Source organism: Zootoca vivipara, chromosome 3 (assembly GCF_963506605.1).
Source record: "Zootoca vivipara chromosome 3, rZooViv1.1, whole genome shotgun sequence".
In the NCBI taxonomy this organism is placed as follows: Eukaryota; Metazoa; Chordata; class Lepidosauria; order Squamata; family Lacertidae; genus Zootoca; species Zootoca vivipara.
In genome coordinates, this window is record NC_083278.1 from 34,894,625 (window position 1) to 34,920,731 (window position 26,107).

At 41.6% G+C, this 26,107-nt stretch overlaps 1 protein-coding gene across 1 annotated transcript in view; it reads right to left on the reverse strand.

Moving 5' to 3' along the window:
* Positions 1-3,851: 3,851 nt before the first annotated feature.
* The window catches only part of COL9A1 (collagen type IX alpha 1 chain), a 60,029-nt gene continuing 37,773 nt past the window's right edge, over positions 3,852-26,107 (reverse strand). The window contains exons 29-38 of the mRNA XM_060272276.1: positions 21,812-21,865; positions 20,953-21,024; positions 15,547-15,582; positions 15,397-15,441; positions 14,449-14,481; positions 12,190-12,336; positions 11,957-12,011; positions 9,865-10,053; positions 6,742-6,819; positions 3,852-5,017 (exon numbers count right to left, since the gene is read on the reverse strand). Coding sequence (XP_060128259.1) covers positions 4,836-5,017; positions 6,742-6,819; positions 9,865-10,053; positions 11,957-12,011; positions 12,190-12,336; positions 14,449-14,481; positions 15,397-15,441; positions 15,547-15,582; positions 20,953-21,024; positions 21,812-21,865 — 891 coding nt within the window. The 3' untranslated portion in view covers positions 3,852-4,835. The remainder of the gene's footprint in view (positions 5,018-6,741; positions 6,820-9,864; positions 10,054-11,956; positions 12,012-12,189; positions 12,337-14,448; positions 14,482-15,396; positions 15,442-15,546; positions 15,583-20,952; positions 21,025-21,811; positions 21,866-26,107) is intronic.

Below are 26,107 nucleotides of genomic sequence, written 5' to 3' on the forward strand. Positions count from 1 at the left end.
TTGTCTTTAATGCTTTTCCTTTTTTGAAAAGCATTAACCAAACTTTTTTTTGGTATATGAAATAGTGTATTTTGTTCTTCTAGTGTCTTCACACAGTTTTTAAGATGTGGAGCATATTCTGTATTTATAGTTAAATGTAACAAATCAGGAATAACTCTGTAGCTATTCTATTTTAATTGAGGCCGCATGGTGTCTTGAAATGAGCACTCAGTGGGTTTTTTCCTGTTTTATCTTGTGTGTGCCAGAAACCACACAGTTGCGACTTCTGTTTGTCATTTTAAGTTAAACTCTTATTTCCGTATTCCTGTTCTAATGATATTTTCTCTACCAATTTAATATATGAATATCAGCAAACTTAAACAGCAAATACCACATACAAACACACAGACAAACCAATCAAATAACTCAGTAAGAGAATTCTCTTGCTCCTGGAACTATTGAATACAATGAGTAACCAAAATAGAATGGAACACTGTCAGCCGAATCCCGCAAATGGAATCCATGTTCAGCAACAAGTTTAGGCTTGCAAGTCCTTCCCTATTGGTTATGAAAGTGGTTTTTAAAACTGAGAAACACTTTGCACGGTATTCCCACTCCATGCAAACACTTGTGAATAAAAATCAGCCTGGTCATCCACTCTTGACGGAGCTGAACATCACAGCACTGTTGAGACATTGTACTGTAGAGCGGGAGACTGCATTCGGTGTCCCCTTTTCTCCCGCCACCTGTAACATCTAATCATCTGTTTACTATTTACACAAGAATATCTCTGGAGAAGGAATACAATGTGCAGACCTGAAGGCTACTGCCTGTATTATTTCAGTGGTGCGTGTTCCCATCATGGTGCCTTGCACAAGCCTATTATCTATTTGTAAGAGAAGATCCTTTGCTCATGTAAAACTTCCTTCCAGCTACCAGTCATACAGTGCGCAACACTTCAGACAAGCAAGCAGCAATTGTGTCAACCCAATTGTGCCTTATTGGATCAGGTGCATAGTTGCAATCTAGTGATTTCAAATGGATTACCTGGGGATGAGGGTTTTAGGCGTTCCATAATATTTTGCCTTTCTTTTGAGCCCACTGATGAACGTGGCCAAAACATTTTGCGCAAAGCCCATAATGATTTGCCTCCCCCCCCTGTATCTCTTTGTTCCTGCTTTACGTTAAACTGTTGGTCATGACCCAGATTTGGTGGCATAGATTACTGCATAGCCTTGCACAATTTTTTTGACAGTTACACGGTCTTGTCTCTAGAAAAAGCTCTCAAAATGGAAGGAATGTTAGAGAAGCTACAGTAAAGTATTTAGGTTTGGTGGTATAAGTAATATGTAGAATACAATGAGATGTGTTTTTATGCCTTGCATCAGATTTTTTTAAAAGTTCCATTGACGCAAAATTCATTAGGATTGCTTCCGAATTCTCTTTAACAAATGCTGTGTTTAGAAGTATTTGGGTTTGTAAAGCTACTGTAGGTTAGTTAATGTTAAATTTTTGCAGAGTTCTTCAGGGTCTGTGCTATACCTCTAAAGTCCACTTGGTGGCATGAAGCACATTTTTGTTTGTGCATTTCACTTAATAAGGATTGAATTCTACAAATGTATATAAGGCAGGAAATGGTGAAAAGTTGATTTCTATATAGTGCACTAAGTTTCCATTTTTGTGTCCTTAAGTTTAATAGATTTATTATTCTTTATTGGTCTTAAAATTATATTTTATTTTATTTGATAAATACAGGGAACAATTCAGGCCAAGTTTCCCCACCCACCACCACCACTTTGAAGTCCCGCTGTTTTTTAGCATTGGAATTCATGGGGCTTGACTGTGCTTAACTTTGGCTGGATAATTCTCAGTTGCATCGCTTTTTCTTCCACCAATGACTGTGACATAATCACAATTCATGATTCAACTTGTTTATAATGTAGCTTGTAGGTAATGAAACCGCAGGTAGCCCACCTCAGGCCCGCAACTTGGCGGAAGCTGGAGGGATCGTGCTGAAGTGCTCTTCGTCCCTCCCACATTGCGTCACATGTCATTAGGGAAGAAGTAAGTCTCTTTCCTTTTTGCAGAAATAAACATGCCTTGTAAATTATGTGGAAGGTGTAGCCTATTTATCTTTGATATTAACATTTTAATATCAGTATTTTTGTATAAAAAGTGTATTTGGTTTCAGGGATTAATAAGAGCGCTGGGTATAGGACGTTTTATTCCCTTCTCCCTTTGTCCTAAATCTTCCTTTTATTTAAGGTATGCAAATGTTTTTTAGGTAGTCAAAGCTAGTTTTCAACACATCTGATTTCCATTAACAGAACTTCAGGTCATTATGATAATGGTGCAGATTTTCAGATTAGTTGAAAAGCCTTCAAGTGTAATCTTGAATTGCAAGGGAAGATGTTATATATAAATAGACCAAATCCATGTACACAATCTAGGAGAACGAACATGAACGTCACATTCTAACAGAGTTAAGTATACTCAAAAAATTATTTTTGTGGGCATAAGCACACTTCTGTCATAGAATGTAAGCTCTCTTCGTTGTCAGATTTATCTAATGAAAAGCAAATGCATTTAAATAGTTTTCTGAATTTTTCTTTGTCAATACTTTTTTTCAGCTATTTCAATTGAGGGAGTTTGTTTTATTGTTGTCTTTCATTTCTGAATAACTAAGCACTAGTCTTCAAAACCTGTCTCTAAGGTTCTGTTGGCATCTTGCCCACAAATGGAAAGTACAGCTGTTTGCACATGCTAAGCAGATTATTTTATCTACTTGGTCCCTTTAGTCTTAAATGAATTTTTGAATTGAAGTGAGCCTGATACTATCAGGTATGTTTCTTGTGTATCTATAATTGTAAACAGGTAGTTTTAATTTAAAACCACATTATAAATGTGTGGATTTCCTCCTCCCATAATTTTAACCAAATTCTGTTTTATGCATTTTTGATGGACTTTGCATTTTCCTCCCTGTACATTTGTTTTATGTTACTGGATTTGTGAAAACAGTTTTCTTTCTCTTGTCAGATTAATTCATTGTTTATTTCTGCGATATTGCTATGGTTAAAATAAAACTTAATTGATCTAAGCATGATGTTAGGGTTGCTTTTCTTCCTATTTTCATCTTGAACCCGACATGCCATCAAAATGGAAATAAAATTGGTCTGAGTAGCACAATGCATAGGAATACAGTCTAAGCATTCTCCCCAGGACGATTGCTGCCAAATTTAATTTATGCTTCTTTACATGTAAGTAGCAGCTTTTTTTTAAGTACTCTTTTGTGCAAATCTGGTAGATCGAAAATTGTAATTTTAACTTGTATTGAAATTTTACCTTGAAAAGCTGCACACATGCAGCAATAAACAAACAGCTACAATGGTCCTCAAGTTTCAGGCACTACTTGTGGGTAGGAAAGTACTAACTGAAGGGAGGTGACAATACCACACCGTGTGAATACATCCCACCAAACGCTGCCCACTAGTGCAGATGGAAAACACAGTGAAAACATAAATTCGCACATGGAAATAGCGACCCACATGAGAAATGGATTAAAAATGGGATTGGAAGAACAGTACAGTGGTACCTCGGTTTACAAACACAATTGGTTCCCGAAGTCTGTACTTAACCTGAAGCGAACTTTCCCACTGAAAGTAATAGAAAGTGGATTAATCCGTTCCAGACAGGTCCGCAGAGTACTTAAACTGAAAATACTAAAACCGAGACGTACTTAAACCGAGGTGTGACTGTATGTTTCTGGTGGCAGCTGAATTAAACCTGGTTCCCTGAAAGAAGTTCTCCTTTTCTGAAAATTTCTAAGTGCAAAATAGAGATGGGGAAGTAATGAAGATTAAAATAAGGGCACTTTTATTTTTGTCTTTCAAGATGACAGATCAAAGAATATATATATAAATTGTAAAAACAAATTTACACAGTAGACTGATTCATACAATGCACTTTGTTTCCTTGAGAAATGAAATTTTATCCAAACCTATAACGGGACTTTTCTAATAAAGCTTACCTCCTTTGTTTTCTTTGTGTTTACCATTCATACCAAAACAATGCAAAGGGGTTAAAAAACATTATTTATTTCAACTTTTATACAACCAGAGATGTGACTTCGGATCATTTAAAATAAATAAACTTGGCTATAAATCTTAGCTGTTTCCAAAGATTAGGATTCCCTTACCAGTGACTTTTTGGCCTCTTTGTTTAATTTCGGATATGACACGTGGTGGAGTTGGCAACAGTGTTGCTTTGAACAGAATTCAATACATGTTGGAACAGAAAATTAAAATTTCTATGTGTAGCAGTTTCTTCACATGATATATTACCGGCAACGTGGCATTCACACCCTTACAGAAGCTTCTCAGTGTGCAAAATCATTTCACATGTTTTTGCATGGCGGCCATGTCTGTGTATTTGAAATTAGAGAAAGCTACATGGAAAAAGGTGAATGCAAACAACCACAATTGTACAGTTGCCTTGGAGAAAGGCAACTGAATTACATCATTCTCTCTGATGCTTTCATACAGTACAAATACAAAGAGGAGAAAGAAATAATAATAGTATTTGGGGAAGGTGTCTTAAAAAAGACACAGCGGCCTTTCACCATGATAAAAAAGAAAAGCCATCAGGTATCACTTTTAAAAAAATAGTTGCCATGTACCTGTTTGTACAGGTTGAAGAGGGGACAACCAGTGCATTCAAAGTCTTGTCAAGCCTTGGATAGAAGAATTCTCTTACGTTTTTACTGTATGCATCTCTTCTGCCGTTTTCTCTCTGTTGTCAAATATATGTGCAGGTAGCACACTGTTGCCAAACACTCACGTGGCAAACTTTTGCACTTTTCATGGCCCTTTCACATTGTCCGCTCGTAGTCCTGCTTGCACAGTGCATGCTGATGGCTCACAGTAACCAGGAGGGCCAGGGGGCCCCGGCGGCCCAGGAATGCCCGGTAGGCCACCTGCTCCAGGTGGGCCTCGGTCGCCATCTCGCCCATCGGTTCCATAGCTGGGTTTGCCTGGTTCTCCTGCAGAGGGAGATGCAGCACTTGGATCAGGAGAGTTCAGCGTGCACGTCTATAGTCACCAGCCTGAACCTAGTGTCTCATGGAATATTGGCTTTCAGAGTACAAAACAGAAACTCCTCATCCAAAGGAGAAGACCCTAATCTGCCATTCAAGTTTCCCCTTCTTTGGTTCACGAAAGAATAAAGTAATAGAATTATTCATTAAAAACAAATGAAACATCTATTAGAGACATTAAAAAAATAAACCAGCAATATACTGAAAACACATTGGTATTAGATATCTGGGGTAAGTTTGTCTGAACAAACATGCTTTTAGCAGGCGCTGAAAAGAGTGCAGTGAAGATATCCATTGGTAGGCACAGTCATTGTGAACATAAGGAACTGCTTTATGCTGACTGTGACTTTTTTCTTGGGAAGAGATTTTTCCTACTTCTAGTAATGCTGGGGATTTGAATGGGGAACTTATGTGTTCAAGGTACGTGCTATATCAAGGAGGGTGGTGATGGCGGCTATGGCCCCTGAATAAAAAAATTGTTTCCAACCCCAATAAGCTGCCTTCAAGTAAACTAGGCCATCTACTTCAACCATGTTCGATCTGATGGGCAAAGATTGTGTTTGCAAAAATCACAGGGTCTTGTCCTTCCTTGGCAGAGCATTAAGGCCGAATTTCCCTCGAGCTGCCTGTTTTGGGGACTGCATAGTATTATTGGAAAGAAATCTTGTTCATGGAAAACGTAATGTTGTGAAAAAGGGATGAGATGGTTAAGAAATCAAGGCAACTTGAAAAGTTTTGCATATAACAAATAGAAATAGTTTGAATATATTTATAGAAATGTATGCAATTCATTTAAATACACAGTCCTTAAAAGTTGCAATCCACACTTTTAATATAGCAAATTATTTGTGCCATAGTTACCTCTGGTTACCACTAGAGGGCACTTGTGTTGCATTTATAAGCAAGGGTTTCTCATTCTTTGGGGCTTCATATTGGTACAGTAATATAGCAAGCTAAATTTTAAAGAGTCCTGCAACCAAAATCAGATCTAAAGGATTTGCAAATACTTAAGCATGCCATATATTCTAGAAGCCAACTTGCTATGTTCAACTTAATCATTGTGTTCTCGATCCCGACCTTGTGTATTTTACCACCTCCTGCAATGTTGGCAGTATTAGGTCTATGGAACTTGATTCTAAAATTTTATTCCATGGCTTTCTGAGCTGCAGGCTGGCTTTTACTAATGAGTAAATCCAGAGCTTCCCATACAGTTGTGAAGATAAAGCAAACAGTGGGACAGAAGACTGTTTGAGAAGAGCTACCAGCAATAATTTGGAAGGTGAGCTGCTAGTTTCAAGGGGATGCACTGACTTGCCTTGATCATGGAGGTCACAGCATTACCAAAGAAGAAGGGCGAAAGAAACAGACATGGGCTGGGGGGGGGCAGGGGGCGGGAAATTTGCATGTATAACCTAGTAATTAAGCATTCACTCCCTTGCAGACAGACACCTACATTTCCAGGGTTGTTAAATACAGCATTTCATGCACAGCAGCACAAACACTAGAGCACAGGTGGGGGTGGGGAATCTGTAAGTGTCACTGGGCTCCAACTCCCCTCATACTTGACCGCTGGCTGGGGCTGACAAGAGATGGAGTCCAACAGTATCTGGGGAGGGGGGGGGAGTGTTGGTTCCCCACCCCTATCCTAGAAGCAAAATTCAGTATTTTACCTGGGAGTCCTGTTGTGCCTGGTAAGCCTTTGGGTCCTCGACCTGGGAATCCTCTCTCCCCCTTTTCACCTGTTTCACCTAAAACGTATGGATGGAACATTATGTGCAATCTGCATGAAGAAACGTTCTGCACACACAGAGACACCTAAAATCAGTAGACAGGACAAATGATCCGCACTCAAGCAATAACAGAGATTTAGAGCAGAGCAGATTCAGTTAAACTAAATATGTATGTCCTTAAGGGTAGCTTCCCACTACTAAATCGCCCCACAGTTAGAACTGACTGCTATCTTCACAATTCCACATTACAGATCCAATTTCCAAGCAGGGACTTTGCCCTTCCATAGCTGGTTTTTCTTTACCACTAATCCTGCCCCCCCCCTTTCTGCATCACATCACCACATGAGAGTGGACCACATGCCTGGATCAAATGGCTCAGTAAATAAGTAAAATTTGGGTTGTTAAGCATTTATTTATTTTTATAAAAAAAACAGCTTTGAATATTATCAGGAATAGTTACACAGTAAACAGTAGGCTTCTTCTGAAACGGCTAACTTGAAAGATCACCTGTATTATGCAATGCTGGCAACCGGAGACCAATTTGCCACCCTAGAGAGTTTTCTGTCTGGCGTGATCACCTTGGTGGCAAATAAAGTGGAGGCCTCTGTGCTGCGCCAGAGATCTGGGCACCTTCTCCGAGGCCATCACAATTTATTTCAACTCAGGTTTTCCCCTTTTCATGGCCCAATTCTGGGGAGCTGCCCAGAGTTTGACATTTTGTAATAGCTATTGGGAGTAATGTCGATGGGACACCATTGTATCATATTTTGTTATAGGCATCACAACTTGCTGCATCCTAATGTGTGCTGGCTCTGGAAACTGGATTGCTGGGTGGGACTTGAAGCTTTGCCTTCTCCCCCCCCCTTTTATGCAGCATAATTATCAGCTTTTAACATTCCGCTCTTATTCATTCTGCAGAGTCATCCCCTGTTCCACCACATTTAGATGTACGGGTGCTTCCAGGTGCTGATTACTGTGTCCCAAAAAGTAATTATTAGGTTACCAGGGATCAAGTTATTTTCATCTAAGCGTTGTTGATTTCACTTCCTTTGCTCTTGGAATGTAAAGACCAAGGTTACTGTGCTCAAACAGATCTTTGTTCCTGTTGAGTCAGCAGCCTGAATTGTTATTTCCAGGTCGAGTTATCCCCAATCTGGCGTTTCAGTGTTCTAATCTCTTTAGAAAAGTTCAGAGTGGCCGGCCAAATTGAACTCGGTGCTGGTTCTAGACCCGTTGGCTACCCATGAGCACAGTCCTATCCGCACTCAAGAAACTATGGCTCATCATTCTGCAAAGGCACTGCTGCACACTTAAAACTGGTTCTGTAGTGGTTTATTTGTCATGTCCTTCCTGCAAAGGCGGGTGGCTCTGTTCGAAACCCCTAGCCTATCTCACAATAGCCAGGTTTGCCTGCGAAGCAGTTTACTATCTATAACTGGGTAAAAGCATGCAAAAAGCAGTTGAGGGTGGGGGGACGCTTTCATGACAAGGGAAAATGAAGCATCTCACATCTACAAAATAGTTGAATATTAAAGGTTGCTGTCACAATCTCAAAATAAAATATGGTCGTTTGGTTGGGGAGTGGCAGGTGCAAGTCATTCCTTGCTTTGTTGCTCAGTCAAAGGAGAACAAAGATGAGACATTAAATTAGCAGATCTCCAGTTTAACTACAGTATTGAAAAGTGTGGTTTTCTTGCATAATGTCCCTCTGCATAGGCTTCTCAAAACACCTTTTGCTCTATTCAGAGGTTTGCAAATGTGCGCTTTAGTGACAAATGCCCTAGGGCTGGTGGCATCACTAGAGTAGGTGATGTTTCCAGACACTGTTAGATCCATAGTAACAATATGCTCAAGTGTCAAGTTAGCAGTGGGCCAGGGAAAGCATGCAAACCTTGCTAAAATGCCACATTGGTGTAATCCCAACCCTGTCTAGCCTGATGTCATATTGATGCTTAGCAAAAAGTTTCAGGTGAGAAACTTTACATTCAAAGGATGAATGTGCTCCGTGTTTTTATGGGAAATGAGCACAAACAGCCAGGCCTGGGAAGAGAAGTGAAATAAAATGCTGCATAAAGGGACTGGAGAGTGTCCTGAATGCAACAATGAAAGGTGAGGGGGAGGTCTGTTTCTATCGCTAAGGCTGCAAAGCCTGTGCACACTTAACAGGGAATAAATGCCAATGAACTCAGCATTACTCTCTTCCAGGTGAACGTGCAGTGGATTGGGGTGCATATAACCTATGTGATCTCAGTTCTTTCTTTGCCACTGTGAAAAAAAAGGCAGTAAATATCTCCCTAGTCGGGTAATTCAGCTCAGAAACAGGAAGCTAAAACGATCGTGGCTGCAGCTAGTTACACAACTGTACAGCCCATTTATTTTAATGGGGATTGATGGAAGCAAGCATCGTGAGTCGCAAGACCTGAGGCAACGATTGCCCTGATCTGGTTCCAGCACAAATCTGCCACAACTTCCACCTGCCTCACACAATATCCAACTTGGCCTCTCTTGCATGATGCTCCAGCAAGAACTTCTTTCTTATTTCAGTTACTCACAGGACTCCCGACTGGTTCATTACAGATAGTAAGTAGTACAAAGGCATCTGGTAGAATTGGACTGACCAGGAAAAAGAAGAGCAGAGAATGAAATCTCAAGAAGGTGAGTATGCAGACAAAAGTAGAGGAAACACTGCAGAAATTAAGAGCTTAGTGTGTTAGGGGTGCCTGCTGTGTTACATACTGAGGTCAATAATGGGGAAAAGAATAAATTTGCTTGTACTCTTTCCTGAAATGAAAATGAGAAAGGAACGATGATTTCTGGCATCAAAGCCAGGAACATGAACAAAGCTGAATTAATATGTATCAGTTGTATGTGACGGATCCATTAATGTGGACAAACTTCCATTAAACTGCATGTAATAATGAACACCCCATAGCAAATAGCTTCGGTGTGTTTTATATGCAATCCTAGCACTGAGCATCCCTCTCTTATACATGTTTCCTTGTGGCTGAGTCTTGTTGACTTCAGGGAGCAATGCTCCCAGGTGAGCATGCATTGGTCTCTTACCTTTGGGGCCTTTCAGCCCAATGTTTCCAGAAGGACCCTTAAGGCCAGGCAGTCCCCGAAGCCCAAGCTGCCCTGGGAAGCCATTGTCTCCAGGTGGCCCAGGGGAACCCGGTGGCCCAGGGCGGCCTGGGAGGCCTGGAGCACCAAACTCCGGCCTCCGAAGACTGGCAGCCAGTTGAGCCAGTTGCTCTGTTAAATGGGGGAGGAATGAAGATCAATTACAAGCTAAATTTAATCTAATCATTTGTAGTATTCAACTGCAAAGATAATAATCTTGGTGGTTGCTGCTTGTTTTTTACTCACCAACCTTTTCATAAAAAGCAACGTTTTCAAACCCATGCAACCATGAGGACTAGATGCCTATTGGCTTTTTTATGAATAAATAAAGAGATGGTTCTTACAATTCTGATGAGACACAGTAGACTTCAAATAAGTTTCTGATATTTAGGTTTTATATTAGCTGTGACAATTCCTTGGGAGCAGAAAAACTGGGAGCAGAAGATTTCCATAACAAAGAGATGGAGGGGGGCATTTAGCATGAATCTGCCGCAAATACGCAGGTAGAAAGGTTAGGAGCGGGGAGCAGAAAGGGAACTGAATCCCTTGCATGATAATTTGTTTTAATTCCCCATCTGAAAAGTTCTGTGATAACTTATCGGCCACACACTGACACTGTGAAAGATGCATTTTTTTAATTTTATTTTTTGCTTGGGATATGGCATGATGTTTCCAGTAGTTCCCCCCCCCCCCTTTTGCTGCAAATGCAACACTTCAACTGATGAATCCTCAGATGGCATTCAAATCCAGCACAATTGGCCTCACATAACCTAATGTTCATAGAACATAGAAAGCGGCCCAAACCAAGTCAGAGCATTATTCCGCCTAGCTTAGCATTGTCTACACTGACCGGCAGTTGCTCAAATCTTTCTCAGCCCTACTGGAAATGCCAGGGATTGAATCTTCTTCATGCGAGACATGTGTTCTACCACTGAACTACAGCCCTTCCCTATAGGGACATTCTAAACTTGATAAAAGGAGATGGGTTACATTTATCTTCATAGCAAAGCTAAATCTGAAGTGGAAACTAATAATATACCCTGTTGGGCAGTTTTTAAAAATAGCAGTTGTGCTGAGAAGGCCTCAAATTAAATCACAGTGCAATAATGCCTCTTAAACTGCTGAAATACAGCAGTGAAACATCCCAGAGGACCTCTGTCAGCAGGGCACAGATTTCCCCCGCCCCGACACAGACGCAATAAATTCAAAGCTACAAATATACCCAGTTATAAAACAAGAATAAAATCAATGCTATTGCAATGTTAACACGCATGGATGACTGAAGGAACACAGTTCTCATTAGCAGCCCATACTTTAGCATGTTTTATCCGCAGTCTATTTGACACACCATACTTTGGACACGGGCACTTACTGGAACAACCTCATTTTAAGGCTTTACAAAAGCAACTTATTGAGCACCACAAAGTGCGACTAAATGAGCTTGCTTAAATTGCTGATGATCCATGTTAATTATAGCAACAGCATTGAAATGGCAGTTATCATCTGGAGGGCCTTGGGTTGGCAAAGGCTGCCTTTGATGGCTTTGCTTGTGGCCAAAACAGCCTTCATGTTAAAGGAGAAAAATGTCGTGGAGAATGCAGGAGCTTCTCTCCCCCCCCCCCCCACCTCTTTTTGACTGGGTGCTGTGCCTTCCTGTCCTGCTGCCCAGAGTCAATGTCAAAAAGCTGACATTGATCCATTGACACTGTTATTTCTGAATGGGAATCTTATTTATGTGAATGGGGATCCATTGACACTGTTATTTCTGAATGGGAATCTTTAGCAAGGACAAATACCACCACCACCACGCAATACAACCCACCACCCAAGAACTTCCAATTTCAGTTGTTTTCCACCCCAAATCAGCAGAAGTTCCAGCCAGCCAGCCACCAAAGCATGTGCTGCTAGGAGAAAAGCAGGCGACACACATAGTAAATGCAAGCTCTTGAGGGCCTCAAGCTGCCCACATGAAGTTTAGTGTTTTGTTGAAAAAACTCATATTCAGAGTTCACAAACAGAAATATGGTTTATTTACCTTGCAGCACTCTCATGCAAACCTGCTTAATGTGTGCATCGGTTGGCCCTCTGCCCTGAAACAAATAAGCATTCTGTAAACAGTGGGCAGAATTGCGTCCAGCAAAAAAATGTAGATGATCCCAGCAGATTGCAGGGATCTGCAATAGATTGCCACCTTGCAATTTTGATTGCAAGCCCATTCATAATTCTTGCAGTGACATAAATAGCCATGCAAAAGGATATCTTACTTACAGCTGGGCCCTGGCTGCCAGGCAGGCCTGTTGCACCTTGTTGGCCTTGCAAGCCACGAGGTCCAGGGGGCCCACGTAATCCTTCAATCCCGGGCAAACCGCGACTTCCTTCAGGCCCACGTGACCCAGGTTCGCCAGGATTCCCAACCTAAAGATGGCAGGAAGTGAGCAGATTACTCTCTTTCTTTCTTTCTTTCTTTCTTTCTTTCTTTCTTTCTTTCTTTCTTTCTTTTTTGCAAAGTGAGCTACTCTTCCACATTGTTCCGGGTATCTCAATACAACAGTAAACTGCTCCATGTACTTCCTCACGCTCCCACAACATTCATAGTGGAGAACTAGGAGTTGACATTTGCAGATTTGTACTTGAATGTTGAATGATGGCACAGTGCTTGGGAAGGCTGCTCGGTAAAATGAAGAGGGTTATATATCTTTCTTTTCTTCTTCTTTTTAACGTAGCTGCCATGGCACCCTGACATTCTGAACAAGGTCCCCTGCTAGATTTGGCAATTTCAACTGAAGAGGAAAGACTTAACGAGCCTTATGTGGGACCGTAGATTTGAGTTTGCCTTTATTTTTGGTGGCGGAGCCTGATCTCTTTTAGAGGAGGACCATTTTTATGCACTGCAGTAAGTAAACACATAGGGAAGAGTGCTGCATAGCAAGTGGCATTTGCTTTCCCTTCTCCCCACAGGCACCTCCGCTGTGATACATTACTTAAGCAATATGAATCCCTGAAGCAATTCTAAACTTTTGCCTTTGCACAAATCCTATGAATATATTAAATATTTAAAAAACAGCTTAACTACCAAGGAGGCCATAAACTACAAGTGCTTTTAAGATTCCCTCCCCCCCCATTTTTTGTATTCTATAAATATAACTGCAGAGGAAATAAATATTAGATAAGCTAGAAATTGGTAACACAAGTGTTTGCAAACGGCTGCCTCTAAACCACTGCAGGGGAAAACTAATCGCAACTACTTCTCTTCTCAGACAAACAGAAAATTATGGCGCCAGTGTTACTAGTTGCAGAACTTTTCATCCCTGGGATGATAACAAAAGTGGTAAGGATCTTGCAATGATCTATTGGGTGGATACGGAAACTGAAGAAGTTGGGGGTGAACTTTAATTTTCAAGATTTCAGGGCACCCTATATATTCTCCAATCAATGCGCTCCAAACTTTACATAGGACCCCCGTTAGCATACAGTGGGCTGGCAGGCTCCTTTTTATACTATTTTAGTATACTATTCTGTATTACTTCATTGAGGAGAGGCGTCACTGAGACAGTGGGATAATCACACAATTATTTTGAAATAAAACCTATTTAAAAGTAGGCACGTTTACGTTCATCTCCAAGGTCCACACAGGCCGCTAATAGCCAAAGCTGCATCTTTTCAGATAGCAACAGATTCTGGGCAAGCTGCCCTGTGACTATCATTAACTGACATCACCCGGGTGCTTCACTCCTCCTTTTGGGTGGGTAAGCAAGCCAGGGTGTCTCTAGTTCAGTACTGTTTACGATTTAAGTCTGAACCAGAAAATGGCTTCCAAACAAGGCAGGCTATTGGGACATCGTTAAGATATCCCTGGCTTGTCTGGAAGACATTAAATAGGATTTCTCAGTTCAGATGTAACACTATGGTTAACTGAAGACTTCCTTGTTTTGCAGCTTATGTGGAAGGAGAAGCAAAGTGGCTGCATTAAGTGCACAGGGTTCACCTTCGTGGCTTGGCTTAGGAAACCAATATAGGATTGTTCGAACATGGCCTCTGCCAATCTCTGTCTCAGCATGGGCGAAAGCTATGAAGTTACTTCTGGTAAAAGGAGGGGGGATTTAGATACTAAGGAGCCAAATTCTACATCCAGATTGGATGTCTTTTTTTCTGTGTGAGATGCATAAAAGATATTCAACTCTGGATTATGACCTGCATAAAAATTTTAGTTCACAAGGATCGCTCTACTCAACGACTGGGAAGTTTCGCACTGACTCATTAATTTGCCCCTCTTCACAGAAACACACAAACCACTCCATCTCCACACACTGAGAGGTCACATTTGTCACTCTGAGAAACCCTCTAGTAATCCACAGCATTAGAATAAAAACAATGAGTGATGGATCACATTTGCCTTAACTTCCTTGCTTGGGGAACTAAATACTGAAGCTCCATTTGCGAGGCTAAATAACCACCCCCTTGTTTGAAATATTCTGCTGATTTATTAAGCTTTTGATTTTCTGTAACAATGCAGTTCATCATACTTACAGATCCTTTAGGGCCTGGCAAACCCATGTCGCCCTAACAAAACAAGATGAATTGTGTCAGGATGGCATACGCGCAAGCAGTTTTAAATAACATGAATATTGTACCATTTTCTAAATATTTTAAGAAATGATATCACTCTAAAAGGGAATGGAAACCTCTTGGTGTACTTAAAAGGTAGACTTACAGAAGCTGTGAAAAAGGATGAAAAGGGTGTTTTTTACTATGAAAAAGGCTTTTCTTTAAAAAAAATAATGAGGGGTTTTGTTCATGAAATTGGTACCATCTGTAATTGAACATTTTGATGCCTCATTCAAGATTCAGTATGTTCTGGAGTGGAGATGGCGAACCTGTTACCCTCCAAATGTTGTTGGATCGCAACTCCCATCATCCCTGACCAAAGGCCATTCTGGCTGGGTCTGCTAGGAGCTGGAGTCCAGCAACATCTGCAGGGCCACAGGTTGTGCTACCCTAAAATTGCCTCTGAACTACATCGCTAATGGCTGTGCCCTGCCTCTGATATGGCACAACAATGTCAAGTTGCATGAAGGTAGGAAGAGCTGAGAACACAAGAGGGCAATGTTCTCAATCTGCCTCACTAGACTGATCCAAAGTAGTCAGATGTGGCGGCATTTGCCCCTTAATGTCCAATGTTGAGCAACAGGCAAAGGAATCAGATCACATTTTGTATTCCTCTAATGTGCAATCCTATGAGTTTCTACTGAGGAATAAGCCCTGTTGAGTTCAGCAGAACTTAATTTCCTAGAGAGTGTATAGAGGACTGCAATAATATTACCCAAATGTCTATAGAGCTATCTTTTTCCGTTCATGTGGGATGTGCAGCTCTTTCAACAGCAGATTGCATGACCCATTTGTCTGTGTTATATATGAAACAACACCTGCCAGTTTTAAAGCTGAGTGTGTAGAATGAATGAAGTGAAAAGATCTTACAAGATCGCCTCTTTGTCCAGGCTCCCCTTCTCCACCAGCAGCTCCCTGTATTATAACAAGAAGCATATTATTTATAAATAAGGATAAGGCGTTTCCCATAATTTCAACCTTGCTGGAAGCATACGAGACAATGTGAATATGTGTACTCACTTGATCTCCTTTAGGTCCTGGCTCACCAACCAAACCCTATACGCAAAATAAAAATAACATGATTTTTTAAAAAACTCTTAAAATTAGCTACTGTAAACACAGTTTAAAAATATGTTCTGCTGCACATAAAGAGCTCCCTTTGCAAGCAAATTCCCCATTCGATTAAATGGATGAGGCAATATGGGTCTCTTTATTTAGCTGGAGCTGTCCTCTCCACTAAAGTGAAATGGGAAGCCTTTATGATAGGGGCAGAAAGGCAAGATGCATTTTGGAACTCCTGCATCTTGTTGAACTTCCAAAGCTTGGGGGAGGGACTTTTCAGCAGTCATTTTAAGTGATCCCCCCCCCCCGATCTTATGGTTAACTTTAACTGATTTTATGATGTACGATATATCCTTATTGTACACCACATAGAAACTACAGTATTAAATGGTATCTAAATTATCAAATTAAGTACAGTGGAACCCCGGTTTTCGAGCGTCTCGGAAGCAAACGATTCGGAACCCGAACACTGATGTGAATACTTCTGTTTTCAAACGCGCCTCAAAAGTCAAACGGCTTTCGAGGCAAGTTTCTCCATTTTCTCAATGGAATTTGCCAACCGTCCATTGCGCCTTGGTTGTCGCATGTTTCGGAAGTCAAACGGTCTTCCGGAGCGGATTACGTTTGACAACCGAAGTACCACCGTAAATAATGGCAACATCATAATCTATTTGATTCTTGTGTTCTTTGAGCCAGCTGCAATATGACTGCATTGCAAGTGGTTTACTCAATATATGTATAACAGTTTATTCCATGAATATTTTCTGAAATATTCTAAAAAAACATTTTTAAACATGAAGGAAAGAAAACCAATACAGCAATAAAAATTACAGCAATGGAACAATGTCTGAGGCTTGAGGAAATCCAGTGTTTCAGTCAGGGCTGGTAGTGAGACAGACTTTAAATAACACTATTCCTGCCCCCCCCCCCTTGATAACACTAATCAATAACCAGACAATTTCAACTCTTCCTCCTTGCTGTCAGCATGACAAACAGAGTTCAATTTAAGTGTCGGCCTAAGTGACGTTATGGGGACAGCCAAGGTGGGTGATTAATGCTCCCAGAAATCTATTGTGGCCATTCCTTCTTCTCCCGTAGTTGACAGGTGAACCACATGGCTTGCACCTGGGAATTCAGGGCTCAGAAAAATTGTACTAAATGGGGTCTGGGCAACTGGTTCACACCCTTGGCTGATCATCTACTTGGTATACCGTAGTTCACGCACTTGATGGAATTTGCTTTACAAAACATGGCACCAAACAAGGCTAATTCCAAACTGTGTTTGGCCTGAAATAATAATAAAAAGAGTCATTTCCTCTTTTTTCCCTGCAAGGGGTGGTTTCCCCAATTTTAGGAAGTTGGAAACCCCTAACTTCAAGGCATTTGGGGGTATTTAGACCTTTGAAAAACATAACTGAGAGGTATCTGTGCATCACTATCAGGGCAGTTAATTATTCCACATTGAATGATATGATATTGTGTACTGATGAGTTTTCCTGCCCTTTCAATGCAAATTTTAACTCTCACTCTCAATTCCATCTTTTACATTTTTCATTTGCACATCAAGGCTGCCTCTCCTTCCCTCCCTCTTCCTCTCATATTCAGAATTCCTTGCCAGGAGACATGTTCACTGACTTATTTACTTAACAAACCACTTCTCAAGCGACTGCTAATGAAACTTGGTATTGTTCTAGGGCCCCAGTCCATTAAATAGCTGCACAGCGGACATTAAAGTCAGGTGGTGAAGATTTCCACTGCTCCATCTTTACTGTGGGACAAGCTTCTCCTGTTGAATTTCTGCCAAGCCTTTCTACCTGCACAAGACCTATTTCCACAAGACAGATCAGGAAGGTCTCCCATTTTTGTTCTTGATTTCTTATTTTATTTTTAGGAAAAAACAGCTTTCACTTCAAAAACACCTAGGGACTTACATTAAACCCAACAATAGATAGAATATTAAATTAGAATTTTAATTGAAGCTGCTCTTCTAAGCAGACTTTCATCCATGATTGTAAATCTGATGGAAACAGCATAACTTAATTCTGAATAAATGTTTTGCAAATCAGAGTGGTCCTTTGAAACACAGAGATGTTTCTTTATGGGAAGGCTTAATATATGAGACCGGGTTTGCCCCCTCACAATCTGGTACTAGTGCTGCCGAGTGTGTGGGGTGTGTGTTTGAATGCACCAAAGATTTTGGAGATATTTATATTGAACACACACACACACAATACTCTTTCATCTACACTTCTTATTTCTCTTGGCTTTCATACATTGCACCATGCCTGCTGAGCAGCATGAAGGCACAAAGATGAGAGAAAAGAACAGAAGCAAACTAGATACAAATATTCAGCATTCCCTCCTACAGAATGTATACAAGGTACATTTGTAGTATTGCAATTTAAGAATAAAGTAATAGTGGCAGTGCTTTTATACAACAACACTGTGCATAACCAAAAGAATAAGTATGTGGCAAGAATGTGGACATGGGTACCATTGCAACAGTAGGCTACCCTGAGACTTCCAAGTCAGAATACCTGGCCAGGCACTGTTCCCATGGGATTGCTCTGCATGCTGGGACATCACAACATCCTGCAGTGCTAGGAGGGAAACAGTGTGTTGTGCCTGTTTTTGCCAATTTCAGGATGCAGCACAAATATACCCTCCCCCTCCAGGTATGACTACCATTCAGTGATGTTGCCAGTATCCGGGGCCACACCGGGGGGGGGGGGAGAGAAATAGACAGAGTACACATGCACATTCAGCTGCCTAACAGTGTCTGAGTCACCCAGGAGATTGCGGAAATAGGAGTCATTCCATTGTTTGAAGAGGTCACTTCCTGGTTTGCACGGAGAAGCCATTTTCAATGGAGCCCAGCAACAGAAGCCTGCAACTGTATTGAGGCAGCACCAGGCATTGAAATTTTGCACCCCTAACAATTCTGCGCCTGAGGAAACCGTCCCTGTGCCACCACCACCACCCCGCTATGCCACTGCTACCATCTACCCTCTGTGTAACTAATATGCTATCAGTTACATCCAGTATGTTTCCTATGGCATGTAGTTACCCTCACCCCACACATTTACAGCAGTGCCAATCACCTGACCTCCCTCACTCTGAATTGTTGCTGTATACCAGAACAAAGGTGGCAGCAGCAAGCTCAGTGCAGTGCGGTGCAAACACACTGGCGGAGCCAACCTGCCTCTCCTGCCACTGGGTTTGAATTGTGCCAACTCACCGGCACCATGCATGCCCCCTCATAGAAAATATCATTCTATAACAAAAGCAAAATAAATAAAAAATACTGAACTAGATGGAACGTTGCCCTGGCTTAGTATAACACCGTTTCTTGTATTCCTTCAAGTTTCGTTTCTGTCTGCCCTAATGGTTTGGACCCATTTTCATGCATAACTGAATATATTACCATGATAGACGGAGCCATCTGAGTTGATGACAAGGTATAATCCTCACGTCAAACATATGCATTTTTGGCCATCTTCATGCGAGAATGTGAGTACCTGTGCCTACGTGTGTGTTTAAAGGATGGATTCTGACAGTACCATCAAACATTGCTTCCTTCCGGTCACTAACCCACGCATGAGTGTTTGTATCCCCTATATATATCTATCTATATCTATATCTATATCTATATTCCATTTTAAATATAGAGAAGATCACATGAGTTACTGGGGAAGGCACAGCTACAATGAAGAGCTCTAGGCATCAGTAGCAAGTGGTAAAGACTACCTATAATTTGACTTCCCCTGAGAATAAACCCTTTCCAAGTTAATTCCTCAGAACTGATGGCTCTGGAATTCTATAGCAGTCTGCCAACTAAGCTAATGCCATAATGATGAATGCTCATTGACAGAACATCAAATATCCCCTAGAACAGACAAGGCAAAGAATTTCAAGAAAGCAACAGCTGAAGTTAAGAAGCCTTTTCCCAGAGAGAGAGAGAGACAGAGAGAGACAGAGAGAGAAAGAGAATGATCTCCTTGACAATCAAGTGATAGCTAGGATTTTTCCTTAATTTGCTAACTAAGCAACCAGCGACTTTGAATGTGAAAGCTAAAATTACCCAGGGATGCAAAAGGAAAAGACTGGAGGCTTGAGTGGGAAAGGGCAGGGGAGAGACCTCTAATGAACAGAAAACAAAAACAACCTCAGAAATAATCTGGAAACCCCTTAGCAACAATCAAAGGGGTACAGAGCCACCGAGTTCCACCCAAAATTGCAAGGGCCGTCTTGTGCATCGAGCGCTGCACTTCAGGAGGAGGCCTAGTGAGGCCTGCCGCCGCCCGAGAGGACCAGCGAGGACCACTGTCACCCAAGCGAGGCCCAGCAAGACCTGCCACTACCCAAGCGAGGACCACTGCTGCAAGCTTGGACCTGTCCCAGCAGACTTTGGGGGTGGGGCGGGCTGAGGACACCTCAGCCCTATGGAATTGGCACCTATGAAGCAGTAGCAGCATAGGATGGAACTGGAGTTATAAGGTGAACAGTTTCCCTTCTTAGGCTCAATTTTACGTCGGTCATAGCGTGACTGGAAGTGGGGGCCTTAATTAAAGTAAGGATTTCAATTAAGATAGTTGCAGTAATATCAGGATGAATTTTTAGTGGACATCAGCAAAGGTGAGGTGAAGGGTTAAAAAAAAACAGAGGAGGGCAACCAAAATGGTGAAAGGCCTGGAAACAGTGCCTTATGAAGAACGGCTTAGGGAGCTGGGTATGTTTAGCCTGTAGAAGAGAAGGTTAAGGGGTGATATGATAGCCATGCTCAAATATATAAAAGGATGTCATATAGAAGAGGGTGAAAGGTTGTTTTCTGCTGCTCCAGAGAAGCGGACACGGAGCAATGGATTCAAGCTACAAGAAAGAAGACTCCACCTAAACATTAGGAAGAACTTCCTGACAGTAAGAGCTGTTCGACAGTGGAATTTGCTGCCAAGGAGTGTGGTGGAGTCTCCTTCTTTGGAGGTCTTTAAGCGGAGGCTTGACAGCCACCTGTCAGGAATGCTTTGATGGTGTTTCCTGCTTGGCAGGGGGTTGGACTGGATGGCCCTTGTGGTCTCTTCCAACTCTATGATTCTAAGGTGTGTGTGCTGGTGGTGGTGAGGAACTTGTTGGCTACACACCACAACCGTTTTCACAGACCTTATACATAACAATTCAGGGCAGGGATGCCTTTGGCCCTCTAGATTCTGGAATACAAGCTGTCATCCCGGACTGTGAGCCATGTTGGATGGGCTTAAGAGTCCAACAGCGTCAAGAAGCTCCCAGATTCCCCCCTTTAAGTGGCTTCAGAAAATAATTAGTCCAAGGGTAGCTGCAGCAATTCCTTATGGCAAATCGTATGCTTACCCTGTCACCTGTAGCACCAGGCAATCCTGGAGGCCCAGGTAAACCTGGGAGGCCTAGGTCACCTTCGCCACCCTGTGGAAACAAAGATTCTTAGGGTAATTTTTAGACTGAAGAAAAGAACCACTGATAAAAGAGACCCAGCCTCTGAGAAGCACATTACACTTTCCCTATGGAGAGTAATAAGAACAGCCGGCTGTGTGCTTTCTTTCTGAACCATAGACTCTGCTAAATTGTTGCTGACAGTTTGCTATAATCTACTGCAGCCAGAAAACAGCAGTTCCTAAGACTTTTAATACATCTGCTAAAATATTTGTGCCTTTATGGAGGGAGGAGGATGCTGTAATTCCTCGACCCTATGGCGTGAGCATTCCTCTCTAACAGGGAGCTCTTTCAGTTCCCAAATAGCCAGGCTGCCCTTCAAGCAGAAACCATGCAAATGAAGATTGAGTCATTTCAAAGAAGGCATTCACGCTCAGTAGTCATTAATGCCAGATAGCTGCTAGCAGGAAAGAAAAAACGGGAAAAAACTGGCCTTTCATTATTCCTGCTCCTTTTTAAATTAATAACACAAGCGACAGCTAACTTAAGGCAATACACAAAGAGAGATATCCACTTTTCTTCCTCACAGTACTGCATTAAAAATGATGTGTTCCCAGTAGAATTTTACAGAATTCAAATAAGAAAATGTGGATCTTAGTAAAGTCACAAGCTGAGAAGAGGGAAGGCAACAATGATCGTATTCATGTTTCATCTTTAGCTTCTTGCATAAACTGCTAGGTTGCTATGGATTCTGAGGGGGAACCATAAGCTCTTGGAAAAATAAAAATGAATTTGATGGGAGTAGACACTGGCTGCTTACCATTTTACCTGGCGGACCTGGAGGGCCAGCAGGACCCAGCTCACCTCTGCTACCCTTTGAGAAAACAAGGAGGCATTGTTAAAGCATTTTCCGGCAGCAAAATGAAGAATCGTTTCATTAATGCTTACTTAATATTTTTTTATATAGTCAGCTAAAAAGCAAAATCCCAACTTAGAAGAAGGTAACTTCTTATACTACCATTTTATTCTGCATCATAAACACACATGTATCTCCTCTGGAAGGGCAAGTACACGCTCATATGCTCAAGTATGATTCTTCAGGTATAAGTTACAGGTAGGTAGCCGTGTTGGTCTGCTGTAGTCGAAACAATTTTTTTAAAAAAATCCTTCCAGTAGCACCTTAGAGACCAACTAAGCATGAGCTTTCGTGTGCATGCACGCTTCTTCATGCACATGAAAGCTCATACCAATGACAAACTTAGTTGGTCTTTAAGGTGCTACTGGAAGGAATTTTTTTTATTTTGTTTCGTCTTCAGGTGTGAGCAGCCTAATATCTCTTCATAGAGGATGCTCGGTTCCCATGGTTAAATACTAGTTGCTGGAAACTGTGGGTAGTAAGAGTGCTTTTCTGCCCATGTTCTGCTTGCAAGTTTCCTTGAGGCATCGCCTTGGCCACTGTGAGAACAGGATGCTGGACTAGATGGTCCACTGACCTGATACAGCAGGCTCTTATTACTTTCTTATTGGTATCACTTTTAAAGATAAGTTTATCAACCAGTTAGATGAGTGTGTGCATAATCTGACGAGAGCGATACATCATCGGAACGCCACTTAACATGAAACACTGCGGGGAAGTGTAATTCTAGCTTTCATGTTAATATTCTGGTAAGGAAATTGTAACACAACAGGTTGCGGAGCAATGAAGAGATGAAGCCACATATGAAATACATGTTATGCCGCATCTTGAAGTTGCATGAAATGGCTTTTCAAGCAAAGCAAAGCAAGGAAACTTACTGGAAAATAATTAAGTATCCTGGAGGGATCAAAAGAACTCAGAGCTGGGTAAGTTTCCAGTCACTGCTTCTATAAAATTCTTATGTCATTAATATGAGAAGCTTTTAGAAAGGCTTGGGGGGAAAAACCTTCAGGTGACCCAGAAAATTAATTAATCTTATCCACAAATTTAGCTCCATTTAGTTACTTTGTAACATGATTATTGAACATGCCTCTAGATGCAGATTCAAGTGAAAATAATTAAAATTAGAATAAATTGAAAACCACTTCTTCTGTTTATCACCATAAGATATGCAATTGAAAAAAAACAAATATTTTTGATAGGGAAAATTAGGGTGCTCAGGCTAGCAGTTCCAGTTAAATGTGCTTTAAAAAAACTATTATATGCTCACATCTTTCCGTGTTTCAGTTAGGAAAATCTCATTTTGTAATGCTGCACATCGTGTGAACTTGTTTCAGGTTGACATTTCACATGAATGTGAACCTGTGGTGTGAGGGTCTAAGTACAATTGGCTAATAGAAGCCTTAGGCTTCTATGCTCTCTCCTTTAATTTAATACAAACCAGAGAGAGAGGAGATCACCATGCTCAAGATGAGGAGAGATCATATGAATGTGTTTCATGTTCATTCGCATAGTACCAAACCATGTTGTGGCATCAAATCTGAACATCTGTTCTTCAGGTGTCAAAAGTCTACACCTAGCTGCCCTATTGAAGAGGGCCAGGTTCTTTTTCTTGCACAGCCAAGAAGGAAGGTAAATGCACATTTAGATATGCATCTGCATCACAATGCTTGTCTTGGGATCTTTAGGGAAAGGTTTGAAAACAAAACTGCCGTTATCGTAACGCCATTGAACAAATCTACGCTGCAACCCTAATTCTGGTCACCTCACTACAGGAACGGTTACAACATTTGGAGCTTTGTAGTTTAGAGGGAAGGTCCTCTGAGAACATCCCAGGAAGGATTAACATGGAGGATAGCAAGCATGCATGTAAGCTCTCCACTTATCGTTTACAGATGGGAAAGGAATCCTGAGCATAACTTTTAGGCCACTGGACTCCTGACTACAAAGTAGCGGCTTCTTCCCACATTTGTCCCTGGCATATTGTGGGCTACCGTATATGTTTATCTCCCTCTCCTCAGCCCCCATTTTCTGGGCACAATTTGATGTGCCTTTTGTTTTTTAAATACATTTTTTAAATTCAATCAAGAGCACTCAGTCCATCAGTGTGGTCCCTTCCAACTGTGAGAGGGTACTCAGAGAGGTGCTCTTGGTCGCTGTCCCACAATGGTGATGCTCCGTTCCTATGAAGCCTCAACAAAGTCTAAATTGAAGTACTGTGTTGTCCAAAAGCCCCTTCATTGCCTTGTGGTGGTGAAGGGGCTTGAATAACTCCAAGAAACTATGGAGCTGTGCCATGCAGGGCTACCCAAGATGGACAGGTCATAACCGAGAGTTTAGACTAAATGTGATCCACCTGGAGAAGGAACTGGCAAACCACTCCAGTATTTTGCCAAGAAAATTCAATGGATATAAAAAAGGAGACGCTTTGAGAAGAAAATGAGAGTTTCCGAGGCATGCTCTGGTTCATGGGGTCACAGAGAGACGAGCACGACTAAGACGACTAAACAGCAACAACACTGTCCTCAAGAACTGTAAAATATCTCCATTTTAATAGCATAGCCATCTTGCTTTTGGGGGCAGGGGGCACATCTGATCCATACATAGCATCTCGGCTAAATAACAGAGTGGAAACAATGGAGGAAAAGAACTGGCAAAGACTGGCAGAGTGAAGCCAAGAATGGGCCACTGTGCCCAACTGAGCACAAATAATCTGCTTATACCACTGCTGCTGCTGATTCTTTTTTTAAAAAAAGCATTATCACTGATTATGTCTGACACTTTGAAGTTTAAAAATTGATACTCTGGAGCAATTTAGCATAAAAGGAAAGCTTTCAAAGATTTTAACCAGAAATGAATGTGATAATCATATAGAACAATTTCCTTAATGTGTGTGTGTGAAGCAAAGCTTCAAGTCAACTGGCAAAAAGAAGCATGAAAGACATGTTTTATTAATACGTTTTGATCTATAACATTGTTGTTGTTGTTGCTGCTGCTGCTGCTGCTGCTGCTGTTTAGTCGTGTCCGACTCTTCGTGACCCCATTTTCGTCACTCATGTTGGTAGCTTCAAGAACACTGTCCAACCATCTCGTCCTCTGTCGTCCCCTTCTCCTTGTGCCCTCAATCTTTCCCAACATCAGGGTCTTTTCCAGGGAGTCTTCTCTTCTCAGGAGGTGGCCAAAGAATTGGAGCCTCGGCTTCATGTATGGAAGTGAGAGCTGGACCATAAAGAAGGCTGATCTCCGAAGAATTGATGCTTTTGAATTATGGTGTTGGAAGAGACTCTTGAGAGTCCCATGGACTCCAATAAGATCAAACCTATCCATTCTGAAGGAAATCAGCCCTGAGTGCTCACTGGAAGGACAGATCATGAAGCTGAGGCTCTAGTACTTTGGTCACCTCATGAGAAGAGAAGACTCCCTGGAAAAGACCCTGATGTTGGGAAAGATGGAGGGCACAAGGAGAAGGGGATGACAGAGGACGAGATGGTTGGACAGTGTTCTCAAAGCTACCAACATGAGTCTGACCAAACTGTGGGGGGCAGTGGAAGACAGGAGTGCCTGGCGTGCTCTGGCCAAACGACTTAACGACTAAACAACATGGTAACATTAAGGTAAGATTAAGAAATAAGAAGTTTGGCTGTAAGATTGCAGTACCCTGACTTGTGCCATTACAGTCATTCAAAGGCTTGATCTTATCTGTGTTCTTTTCCCCTTGTGCAGCAGATCATAACAATTGGGATGATGGTTCTAATGCTCTGAAGGACGCTATTTTCAAATTAAGTGAAAATATAGTGGTTCAAGGGGTTGGCCAATCATGTTACCATGAACCAGGTACCAATCAAGTACTTGGTAAACGTTGCTAGTTCTGTTAATAAGGTTGTTGAGGAGATGCATGCAGACTAGGAGTCAAACTGCACTTTATATAGGAACTTTGGGTTCAGAGGTACCAAGAGAACAAAGGAACTTTTTTTTGTATGCTACCACGGCAGCTAGAATAAAACAGTGGTACCTTGGGTTACAAACACCTTGGGTTACAAACACTTCGGGTTACAGACTCCGCTAACCTGGAAGTAGTACCTCGGGTTAAGAACTTTACCTCAGGATGAGAACAGAAATCGTGTGGCGGCAGCAGCAGGAGGCCCCATTAACTAAAGTGGTACCTCAGGTTAAGAACGGTTTCAGGTTAAGAACGGACCT